Source organism: Muscardinus avellanarius (assembly GCF_963383645.1).
Source record: "Muscardinus avellanarius genome assembly, chromosome: 10".
Lineage (NCBI taxonomy): Eukaryota > Metazoa > Chordata > Mammalia > Rodentia > Gliridae > Muscardinus > Muscardinus avellanarius.
The window spans coordinates 69,872,102-69,884,500 of record NC_137796.1 but is presented as its reverse complement, the minus strand read 5'-3'; the positions used below and the strand labels follow the sequence as shown (position 1 = coordinate 69,884,500).

General features: G+C 53.9%; 1 protein-coding gene across 1 annotated transcript; it reads right to left on the bottom strand.

Annotated features, from left to right (window-relative positions):
* Window positions 1-315: 315 nt before the first annotated feature.
* Window positions 316-9,626, bottom strand: FOXL3 (forkhead box L3; the record flags this gene model as incomplete). Its single annotated transcript, XM_080703807.1, has 5 exons — window positions 316-351; window positions 823-900; window positions 8,537-8,884; window positions 9,021-9,189; window positions 9,520-9,626. 5 exons carry the CDS (start codon window positions 9,624-9,626, stop codon window positions 316-318), a joined length of 738 nt encoding a protein of 245 aa, XP_080559933.1.
* Between the last annotated feature and the right edge of the window lie 2,773 nt (window positions 9,627-12,399).

Below are 12,399 nucleotides of genomic sequence, written 5' to 3'. Positions count from 1 at the left end.
TATGCAGTACCAGAATCCTCCACTGACTGAGCTCACCCAGGCTGTTGTCTTAATGTACCTTCCTGGGAGCTGAGGGTAAATGAGGCCTCGCTCGGCCTAGACTCCCACCCCAGTACTCCAGCCCTTTCTCCTGTCCTGCTTCCTCTGGCTCTGGGCGTGTGTGTGTCCAGGCTGGTGTGTGTGTGTGTGTGTGTGTGTGTGTGTCTCCTTGTTCTCTCAGATTCAGAGGTTCAAATGCTGTAGGGATGAGCCCTCAGCCCCCCTGGGCCTCCTGCGGGGAGCCCGGGAGCTCCCTTGTGTGTAGGGCGCAGAGGCTCAGGCTCCATTACCGGAGGCCCAGACGTCTATGGCCTAGGAAAGAGAAACCCCACGGGGAGCCCTGGAGTTAGATGCCACCCTCTCTTAACCTGGCCTCGGCAGCCATCTTTCTTGCTAGCTCACCTGCACATGTGACCCTGGACAAGAGGGGGTGTGCGCAGACGTGTCCTGAATCCACGATCAACAACAGATTGCCCGGTGGGTCAGGAATCCCCTGCTACCTGGAACCATATTTGCCCCTAAATGTGTTTCCAAAGGGAGCTAACCCCTCCTCTACCCAAGCGCAGGGACAAACGCTTTGGTTTTTACCGGATGTGCTTTGCAGACTCTCATGGTGGTCTCCGGATTTGGGTTTGGAGGGTGTGAACCCTTCCCTGGAAGGGAGCTGCAAAGTGTGGGGCAGAGTGACCAAGGGTGAGGTAGAGTTAGCCCGGTGGGCAGTGAGGACATTGTAAACCCTAGCGGTTCAGAGCGCCAGGATGTGGGCCGGTGCCTGGAAGGTACCTGAGGCTTGCGGGGTCCTGCACGGCCACCTCGCCAGTCGGCGAAGCTCCCGTCGGCGACTTTCAGTGTCCCTTGCATCTGACAGAGTTCAGGGACACGTGGAATAAAGCCCCAATGTTTCCTCTCAATTTTCTTTTCTTTACAAAATGGCACAGCCGTGCCACCTCTCTTAGTTGATTATAAACCTAATACTTGAAGTTTCAGTTGAGCGAGCTCACATCTTATTTGGAATCTGGGTCTAAAGTCACCCGAAGCCGGCGGGGATGTAATCGCACACATGCACAGGAGGACTGTTAATTTGTGTCGACAGAGGCGTGTCCAGATGAGACCCAGTTAGGTTTCTAGAGCCGTCTCTCCAGCACGGTGGAGCAAGGGGACCGGGCACCTTTGCATGAGATACACTTGATGTTTTCCATAGGGTGAAAACATGGCTTTTTTGAAGCCAGCCTCAGCTATTTAGTGAGGCTCTCAGCAACTTAGTGAGACCCTATTTCCAAATAAAATATAAAATAGGTCTGGGAGTATAACCTGGATATAAAAAGCCTCTGGGTTCTACCCCCAGTACCACCAAACAAACAAACAAACAAACCCATAGGCTTTTGCAAATGTTTATGGACTGCGAATTTGTTGAATAGAGAATCACATCAGGGGTCAAGGAAAAGTGCATTTTCCTGGGTCTCTGTCTGTCTGTCTGTCTGTCTCTCTCTCTCTCTCTCTCTCTCTCTCTCTCTCTCTCTCTCTTTCTTTCCTCTTTCCCTCTCTTTTTGGTACCAGGAATTGAACCCAGGGATGTTCTACCTTTGCTCTATACCCCCCAGCCCTAATTTTATCTTTTTTTTATTTTTATTTTTTGTGGTACTGGGGATGGAACCCAAGGGCATTCTACCTCTGGGCTACAATCCCAGATCTATTTTATATTTTATTTGGAAACAGGGTCTCACTAAGTTGCTGAGAGCCTCACTAAGTAGCTGAGGCTGGCTTCGAATCTGCACAATCATCCTGTCTCAGCCTCCCAAGTGCTGGGATTACAAGGGTGCACCACCATGCCTGGCTTATCTTTTATTTTGAAAAAGAATCTTGCTAAGTTACTGAGCCTGACTTTGAATCTGTAACCCTCCTGTCTCGGGCTCCCAAGAACTGGAATTAGAGGTGTGTGCCACCACACCTGGCTCAGACTGTGTTCTTTAATGTGCTGACTCAGACTAAAATTCCTTTTGGAGAAATGACGTCTACCTTTAACAACCTAACAAAAATGAGGCGCAGAAAAGTCAGACCATAAATTAATGTTTTCATTGTGGAATTGCAAATCCAAAAATAAACTCATACATTCTTGAAAAAATAAAAAATAAAATTCCTTTCGGAGATTCCCCTATTGAAGGCCCGGAGCAGCCTGCACCCAGACCCCAACCTCAGCACTCTGAGCCCGGCGTGACCTCCTACTCCTAGCGGGGGCATCTCCTCCCTCTTTTTTGGGTAAAGCTGGGGGCCCTGTGAGGAGGAGGCCTGGTGTGCAGACACCTTGAGCCCTCAGACCTGCCCTTGAGCCATCTCCAAGACACCCAGATTAGTGATCACATCAGGTCCCCAGTGACCCATGGGCCCCTCTTGGCAGTTTCCTGACCAGTGTGGCCAGGTCCCCAGCTCAGAGCTCATCGCGCACTCCCCAGGTGTGGCTTCCCTGCTCCTCACCTGTCCATCACAGAGTGTCACGCTCCTGGCATCAAAGGGTCCTTGGAGACGAAGGCCCTTAGCAAATACCTGCTGGTGTTGCCGCTGGGACCTGGGTGGCTGTTTGGGCTGTCCTGTGGCACCTGGCCCGTGACAGGTCCCCTCCCGCTTGGAGTGCCTGCATTCTCTGGATGGCATGGGGGATCTGCTTAGTGTCTCTGTGTGGAGGAGGGGGCTGCCACATGTGGAGGTTCCCTGCGCCTCACCACCGGGGGGCTGTGTCTGCAGGGGTTTGGGTTCGCTGTGGGTCTGATCACACAGTCCTCTGAACCTGTCTCCCCTCCCTGTGACCGCCCCTGCTAGGTTGGCAAGTGGGACCCTGATGTCCCCACAGGTAGACCTGCAGTGCTTGGCTACTTGTGGTGGCTCCAAGTTTGTCACCTTCATGGAAGCTGAGTCTCGTGTCTGGGCAGGCTCCCTGTCCCCCCAGAAGCCCCCAGACGCCTGGCTGGTGGGGCAGGATGCAAACCTTCGCCTTCCTCCCTCTTCTTCCTGGCAGGGGTTTGGTCTGGCTCTGGCTAGTGCAGGTGGCCTTTTCTGGTGGTTAGAGGGACAGGTTCCCAGCCAGCCCTGCTCCTGAGGACCACATAGAGGGAGTAGATGGTCCCTCTGTCCCCCCAAGGATCCTGAACCTCCTCTATCCCCCCTGCAACTAGGAGACACAGGTTGACACTCCAAAGTCTGCTCAGACTGAGGCTGAGATTATAACTTGGCCAGATGAGACTTCTTTTATTTATTTATTTATTTATTTATTTATTTATTTATTTATTTTCTTTTTATAGTACTGGGGATTGAACCCAGGGGCCATTCTACCTCCAAGCTACTCCCCCAGACCTTTTAATTTTCTTATTTTGAAACAAGATCTCACAGCTGAGTGTGTTGGTACATGCCTATAATCCCAGAATGTGGGAGACCGAGACAGGAGAATTGCAGTTTCAAGGCCAGCTTCAGCAACTTAAAAAGACCCTATATCAATAAACAAATAAATAATAAATAAATAAAAACAGGGCCGGGGGTGTAGCTCTGAGATAGGGTGTCCCTGAGTTCAATCCTCAGTATCACAAAATAATAATAATAATAATAATAATAATAATAATAACAACAACAACAACAACAAGCCAGGCGTGGTGACACACGCTTGTAATCCCCGCGCTTGGGAGGCGGAGACAGGAGGATCGTGCTGGTTCAAAGCCAGCCTCGCTGGCTTAAGAGACCCTGTTTCCAAATAAAAATATAAAATAGGTCTGGGAGTGTAGCCCGGAGGTAGAAGGGTTTCCAGGAACCCCAGTACCACCAAAAATAAAAATTATAATAATAGAAAGAGAGAGAATAGGGGGTCTCACTAAATTGCTGAGGCTGGCCTTAAACCTATGATCCTCCTGCCTCAGCTTCCTGCTTACAGGCGTGCACCACCATGCCTGGCTAGATGGGACTTCTTAGATATAAGAGTGACTAGTGGCTCAGATGCAGAGAGGGATGTCAGTGGAGGCTGGGAGGACAAGCGGGGAGGGGTGGAGCTGTTGGCAGAGGGGGAGGCCAACCAGGCTGCTGGGAGCCAGGTGGGGACAGGCAAGGACAGAGGGGACATTCATGCTGGGGTGGGAGGAACAAGGGGTTGTTACATCTCCAGCCCCGGGCAGGCTCTGCAAAGCTTGGTTTTAGTATCATTCTTCTTTTGTCTTCCATTGTGGTACTGGGGATTGAATCCACCAGGCTCTACCTCTGAGCAACACTCCCAAGTACTTTTATATTGATACAGGGTCTCCCTAAGTTGCTGAGGGTATCTCTAAGTTGCCAAGGCTGGCCTTGAACCTTTGATCCTCCTGTCTCAGCCTCCTAAGAACTAGAACTACAGGTGTTCACCACCACCCTCGGCCCATACTCAGCTTCCTGAGCACAGGAATAAAGGCTTGGGGACAAGGGTAGGAGTGGGGGCTGTAGGCTGTCAGCCAAGGGATGCAGGTAGAGGCCACATTAACCAAAGCCTAGCACCCAGAGGTAAGGAGGCCATCGTGCTAGACTCTGCAGGAGCTCAGCATCTCAGAAAGAAAGCGGTAGGTTGGCATAGAGGTAGGAACTGCATTTGCAAATGGTTAAGGACCTGCTGAACTCCGCCTGAACCTGGGGGCTGGGCCGAGCATGGCTGGGTCTTCTCACGCGAGGCCCCTTTTTTGCACATCCCTGAGGCCAGGCTCGCCATCTGGCTCATTCTTCAGGCCCCTCTTTTTCCACTCTAGGGCTGGGCTCACATGAAATGGGCTCCGGGAGCCCTGCCCCAGAGCATGCTGAGTTAGCCTGGTCACCTCCCGGTTACCCCACTGCAGCGCCCCTTTGGCTCCCTTCCTGACCACAGGGCAATGGGAACTGCATGCACCCTGGACGGCTGTCTGTCTACTTCCCGCGGTGCTCCCAGGTGGTGTCCTGTGCCTCTGTGGCTCATGGTTAGGACTCGGCTCGGAGGTGTTTGCTGAGTGAATGAATGGCATACACTAGACCTGGCAGGTGGTCAACGGGGATTATGGGAGTCTATTTCAGCTTGGCATGGAGGGCTGTGGCCAACTTTCAGCACCATCAGCTAAGGCAGCCTTTCTGCAGAGACACTAATGATGCTAGACCCTGACGGTCAGAAACGGCATGAGGGATATCACTAGAGGTCGGTTCGCACCCGTGGACCTGGCCACTCTCCCCTCAGCCCGTGGCAAGGTGGACATAGGGAGAAGGGAGTCACCGCTTTTGTCAGTAGCCCTCAGGGGCTCTCTCTTTGCCTCGCACCTGCAGCATTTAGGGGAGGTCTCTTAGCCCAGCTGTGGTGAGGAGGGACACCCTAAACTCTCCAGCTGGCTTGGGAGAGGGTGCTCAGTTCTGCCAGGCTCTGGAACTTTGGTCAGGACTACAGTAATTTGCACACCATCTCCTCCTAAACCCCTGCTGGGCGGCACCTCCCAACTTTGTTAATGGAAACCCGGTGATCCATATCACGCGCGTGGCAGACGTCTGCTCGGGGGGTAATGTGGTAGTAATGTACAGATTGGTGATCAATCCACGGATTTGCAAGAAAGGCATAAAGTATTTAATTATAATTGCGTCGGGCAAGTCTGCGTGGTGGCAGCGACATTTGAATAGGTCACCGCCAGCCCTCACCCGTCGTGTTGTTGGTATAAATGCCATTCACTCCAAGGGCCGGGAACATTTCCGAAGTAGTCGGATATCGCACGCGGGCAAATTGAAAATGTCCCTTCGCTTTTAAGAACATGATTGATATCCTTTGCAAAGCAAATGCTAACGTCATAGTACACAGGTTTCGGTGGTGTAGCCCCTGGCCAGGGCCTGCTGGCCGTGAGTAAAGTGAGCAGAGGGGATGGACCACTAAGAACGCTTCTCCCTTCAAGGCCCCCAAAGATTGTCTGCCCTGCTTTGGGGAAAGAGTTTTTTTTTTTTTTTCTTCTGTTCCAAATCAGGCTTTGCTAACTAGAACAAAATGTAGGAAAAAAAGCAAGAACCCAGAAGATAAAATGCAAATTTATTTGCTCAGCGAGTAGCAGAAAAAAATATATCTTCGGATACTCTCTATGCTATACACTTATGTATGGTACCATCTGTAGTGTATCACCATCTAAATTATATCTAGTATAATTTGAATCGAGGCTTTTAGTACATCCGACAAAGGGATATAAATAACAGCAATGCAACAGACATCGGACGACACACACCCAGAACACACACAGGCACACATGCGCACCTAGCTGTGTGGTTTTTTTTTTGGTGGAACTGGGGTTCCTGGAAGCCCTTCTACCTCCGGGCTCCACTCCCAGACCTATTTTATATTTTATATTATGCCAGCGTGGCTGGCTTTGAACCTGCGCGATCCTCCTGTCTCTGCCTCCCAAGCGCGGGGATAACAAGCCTGCGCCACCACACCTGGCTCACCTAGCTGTTTTGACCACCAAAGCCAGCTAGGCCAGGGGAGGAGACACCCTAGCGCCTGGCCCCTGTGCTGCTGCCCAGAATGAAATGCTACCCAGCTCTGGGGAACATTCCCTGTGTTTCTAACGCCTTGGAGCAGGAATCTGTGAATTTGCACCAAACTCCAAAGTCAGCTCCGAGGTGGTGTGTCCTGGCTGAGTGTGGTGCCTGGCAGGCAGGGGGAGCCACTGAGCACTGGTGGATTTTCCAGCAGAGTTCTGAAAAGGAGCAGCTGACATTTGCAGAGGAGAGCTATCGCGCCTCAGCACCTCAGCCTCCTTTCTGAATTCAGGAGAGGGCACTGGAGGTCGGTCTGGTCTCCTCCTGCCTGGCTGGGGGAGGCTCCGAGGCAGAAACTGCAGCTGGCAGGGCCTGTGGCTGGGAGTGGGCATCTCACCTGTTGTTGGGATAGAGTCGGGAGCCAGGCATTTTACAGCCTTTGTCAGGGAAGTCTTCTTCCTTCTTCTCCAAACAAAAGAACTGCTCAGAGGCCAGGTGAATGAAAGATCACATCGAAGGATTGCTTGGGATTAATGAAAGGTCAGGCTTCCTGGACAGTAAGGCAGCCAGGGTCTAAGCGGGGCTCCCGCCTGACTCGGGTCAGCCCGCCTGGCTGCCTTTACTCACAGATGGTTTTTAAGAGAGTCCGATAAAGTAAGACTGTAATTCCCAATCCAGACAGCCAGCCTCCTTGGTGGTTTTTTTTTTTTTTTTTTTTTTTTTTTTGCTGTTCACCAAATTAGCCAATCGTTGTCACCTAGCGAATCGGATTAGGTGTAATCCATACTAATGTTCAAATTAAGTCGCAGAAAGCAATTAGCTCTGCACAAATGGGCTGGTGAAAAATGATAAGGCCAGTCAAATAGTTTCACTGTGCATAATTGTGTCTTTTAAACTGCCTGTCTCAACACAGTAATTAAATCATTTACATTTCAATTGGAGAGCACCCACACCCCAGGCTCATGACTGTGCGCCTCAGTGTGGCGTGGCGGGATTCTGTCAACAGCCTCCATAAGTGCCTGCTTTTGGGGGTACAGTGGATGGCTGGGCCAGGCCTATTCTGCTCAGATGAACTGGGATAAACTGGACTTTGTCCTAGTATAACCCCAGATCTGGGCCCCTCTCCTCCTCCTTTCCTCTCTTCTTTCTTGCATAAAAAGTACACGGGACTTTTTAAACCATTGTCAACACACTCTGCCAACAACACGAGACACATGTGTCCCTTCTGGTCTCCCTGGCCACTAAACAGATGCCATCAGGAAACCTCGGGCTACTGATATTCTGGGGTTCAATGTCTACTTTGAGCGTATTACCTCATTATTAGTTTTTTGTTTTTCAGTACTGGGGACGAAACCTAGGGACATTGTACCTCCGAGCTACACCCCCAGCCCTGTTTTTTAGTCTTTTTTAAAAATTTTTTGCGGAGGGCCTCGCTAAGTAACAGAGTCTGTCCACGAACCGTGATCCTTTGGTCTCCGCCTCCCGAATGCTGGGATTACAAGCGTGCGCCGCTATGCCTGGCATTCGTTTTTAACTACCAGGAGGTCTTAGCCAGCTCCACCGGCAACCTATGGCTGCCTATGAGGCCACACCTCATCTGCATGGGAAGGAAATGCTACCTGGCTCTGGGGAACAGTCCCAGGGTTTTTAATTCCTTGGAGCAAAAAATCTACAAATCCACAGCAACCCCCAAAGTCAAACTGGACCCAAACTGGACCCATCCTGCAGGGGGACTTTTCTCCCTGCCTGGATAAAGTCACAGCACAACAAACACCTCTCATCAGAAGTGCTTAGCCTTTCCCTGTAAGCCGGGGCAGGCTGGGGAGGAGTTGGCAGCAGATGGTAGTAGCAGGTTTCTGGGCTCAAGTTGGGGCTGACACCTGCTTCCAGGGGAGGACCTGGACCAAGACCCCATTCTGACTCTGCAGCAGCCATCGGAGAACAGCCTCAGCCCCCTTCTCAAAGTGTTTATTTGCTGAGACTTATGCTGGGAAGTTTATTTGCTGGGACTCCAGCAGGGCACCGTGCCCTCCTGCGCGCAGCGAGGCGACTTGAGCCCAGGGAAGGGGTCTGGGGAGGAGAGGATGTAGTCAATGCTGAACTTGATGTCTCTGTGGTCGTCCTTGCGCAGGGCGGTGGGGCCGGGGGGCTCGCGAGCGTCCTCGGGGGCCGGGGGCCGGCGCGGGGCGGGCTCTGGCGAGCCCAGCGGCTCCTGGGCGGCCGGCGCCCGGGGGGCCTCGCGCTTGGGGCCGCGTCTCCGGCGGCGCCGGCGGAAGTTGCCGTTCTCGAAGAGGTCCAGCAGGGACTCGCAGCCGCCCGCGAACGTCCAGTAGTTGCCCTTGCCCTTCTCGTGGCCCTCGGTCCGCGGCACCTGGGCGGAGCGAGCGGAGAGGGGCTCAGCGCGGCGCCCAGGCGCCACCTGTCCCCGGGGACGGCTCCCCCAGGGGCTGGCGGGCCGGGGTGCTCGGAGGCCAGCCCTGGCGGGGCCGGGGGAGGGCAGAGCTCACCTTGACGAAGCAGCTGTTGAGGGAGAGGTTGTGGCGGATGGAGTTCTGCCAGGCGCGCTGGTTGGCGCGGTAGTAGGGGAACTTGCGCATGATGAAGTCGTAGATGCCCGACAGGGTCACCCTGCCCGCGGGGCTGTGTTGGATGGCCATGGCTATGAGCGCGATGTAGCTGCAGGCGGGTGGGCGTCAGGCAGCGCGGGCACCGGGCGCCGGGTCCCTTCCCGCCCGGACGAGCCTCCCCGGGGACCCCGGAGTGGACAGAGGGTAGGGCTGTCCGGGCTGTCCGGGCTGGCTTCCACCCAGAGCCCAGGAGCTCCCTGCGCACTCGGGGCCCTCCGTCGGGAGCTCCGGGCCACCTTGGCTGGCTACCCCCGAAAGTGCGCCTGGAACGCGCCCTTGCCCGGAGCTCGCTCGTCCTGCAGAAGGAAGCCCCTCTCCACCCCCGGTCCTGGCCCGCCCGGCTCCCGAGCCCCCTGCTGTCCCGAAGCCCCGCGGGTACCTGTACGCGGGCCGCGTGAGCCGCTTTTCCTCGTCCGAGCTGCCTGCGGGGTAGTCGTCGGCGTCGTAGTTGAAGCAGTTGTAGGGGTACTGCGAGCTGTCAAACATACTGGGCGCTCCGGGGTCCGCCGCCGCCTCCTCCGCGCTGCCCACCGGCCGCCAGCAGCGTCTGCGCCGAGGTGGCGGCGGGGAGCCCGGGCATCTGGGGACCCCCGCCCGCCCCCGCCCGTTTCTTTGGCGTCCAATCCCGGTGCAGGGGAGGCCCCAGCCGCGGAAAGAGCAGGGAGCGGGGCTGGCTGTCTCCGCGACCCTCGGACCCGCCCGGGGAGCGGGAGAGGAGGGGAGGGCGCGCTGGGTGGCCCAGCGCCAGAGGCGGTCACCTGTCCACTCCCCAGGCTCTCCCCGGAGCCCAAGCCCGCAGGACCCTCACTAGGTGGCTCGCCCAAGGGCAGGAGTTGGCTTAGCGCTGGGTGCGCCCGGATTCGTGGAGGTTCTACCTGGGTACCGGGAGCCCAGGTAGACACAGGATCGTAGCAGAGACCACAGCTAGAAGAAGCAGCACCGCCACAGAGACCTCCCGGGCTGTCTCCTTCACCTCCTGCTGTCTCCCCTCCTCTTGCTGTCCCAGAGCAGAGTCCAGACCCCCTCCACAGGATCCAGCGGGTTTCTAGGGAAAATCAGACCCAGCAGGACAAAGGCCCAGTGTCCTGTGTTTTCTTCTGAGCGTGGTGTCCCAGCCCCCGTGTCCATCTCTGTCCAGAAGTGGCCTCCTGATGATGATGGGCTGCCATCCAAGGAGATGGGCTTTTCCTCAGCAGAGTCTCCACTTGGCTGGTGTTTCTATCTCCAAAGCTCTGTTTCCAGAGAGGGTAGCTGTGTGCAGGAGAGAGGCCAAGAGAACCTGGGAAAGGCAAGGTGGAAGGGACATCAGGGGCTTCCCAGTGGGCGCACTGTGCAGTAATTTGCAGAAGTCTTACTGAGGGAGGCATCTGTGAGCCCGCCTGAGGCTGGAGGCCCGAGTAGTCTCAGTTGGAGGACTGGCTCCCCCTTCTTAGCAGTACTTTGAGCTCAGAAACACATGGCGTTCTTTCTACCCAGGCAGCTGGCCCAGAAGCAACTGGTATTCCTGGCTGCTCTGGGTGAAGATGGGCCTCCAGGCCCGGCTGCATACAGGTGGGAGTTGTTCTAGGAGAAGCCTGGGTGCACAGGTCCCCCTCACTGTGCAGGATGCTCAGATGTTGTGCTTTGGACATGGGCCTTCCGCCCTCTGCTCAGTCCCGAGTTGCATTCAGCAAAGGTATTGTTCCTTCCGCTAGATGTCAAAGTTGAAATTCTGGAATATGGCCGGGCGTGGAGGCGGAGACAGGAGGATCGCGCAGGTTCGAAGCCAGCCGCGCTGGCTTAAGGGACCCTGTTTCCAAATAAAAATATAAAGTAGGTCTGGGAGTGTAGCCCGGAGGTAGAAGGGCTTCCAGGAACCCCAGTACCACCAAAAAATAAAATAAAACAAAAATTCTGGAATATGGAAATATAAAAATGGCACCATCTCTCTGGAAACAAGTTTGGCAGTTCCTTAGAAATGTTAATACACAGCCGGGTGCAGCGTCCCCGAAACCCCAGTTTGACTGAAGCAGGAGGATCTCAAGTCCGAGGCCAGCCTGGGCAACTTGGTGAGACCCTGCCTCAAAATAATAAATAAGGAAAGGGCTGGGGATATCACTCAGTGGTAGAGTGCCCTGGGTTCCATCCCCAGTTACCCCTCCCCAGGAAAAGAAAAACCAGACAAAACCCCAAAGGAACAAATATCCCCAACAAAAAGCAAACCAAGTGTCCAGTGAGTGCTCTCCTGGGCATTTATCCCAGACTGCATCCCAGGCCACGCTCACACAGAAACCTGCATACTGTGTCCAGAGCGCCTTGCTCTGCAACAGCCCCAAGCCAGGACAGCCCAGACGTCCGTCAGCTGGTGATTAAGTGTGGCACGTCTGCAGTGGTGTACCACTCAGCCATAGAGAAAGGGAATATCTACTTACACAACTGGGCAAATCTCCAAGGGAGCGAAAAGCCAGTCTCCAAGGCTTCCATACTTTACGGCTCCACTTATATGACAAGAGCCCATGCAGAAGCTGCAGCACCTTTATGACTCCCTCAGTGCCTTCGTAGGCGCACCTGGATAGAAATGGGGGGACACAGATGCCTCCCAAAGTATACAACCACACTGTGAAGAGAGCGGGAGGATGGGTGGTGCTATGCAGCCATCCTTGCAGCATGAGGAGAGCAGGTGGGTGGGTGGTGCTCTGAAGCCATACTTGGAAAATGGAGTGCACCACTGAGGTCTCAGGGAGGGACAGAACCAGAAAGGGATGATGAGAACAAACAGAGAGAAGAACCAAAGAATCTGCCGCTTAAGATTAGCCAAAAATTTTGGACAAAAACTGCAAATACACGTGGACAGCTCATAGTAGGAAAGAAAGTTATCCAGGTGAACAAAGGGGAAAAGACTTTTATCCCCAATGAAACTATTCTCGCAGAGCAGTTTGACAAAAGCTTGGTGGCTTAAAATAAAGATGCTGATCCCTGTCAGGTACAGGATTTTCAAATATTCCTCCCGTGTGTGGGTTGTCTTCTCACTTGCTTGATAATGTCCTGTAAGGCACTAAGGTGTTTAACTCTGATGAAGTCTAGTGTCTCTGTTTTTTTTTTTTTTTCTCTTGTAGCTTGTGCCTTCAGTATCATATATGAAGTATTTGGCAAGTCCAATGCCATGAAAATTTCCCACACTGTTTCTTCTCAAAGTTATGCTATCCCAGCGGGGCTTGGGTACCGGTGTTGGCGCACATCTATAATCTGGATACTTGAGAGGCTGAGAAGGGAGGATTGA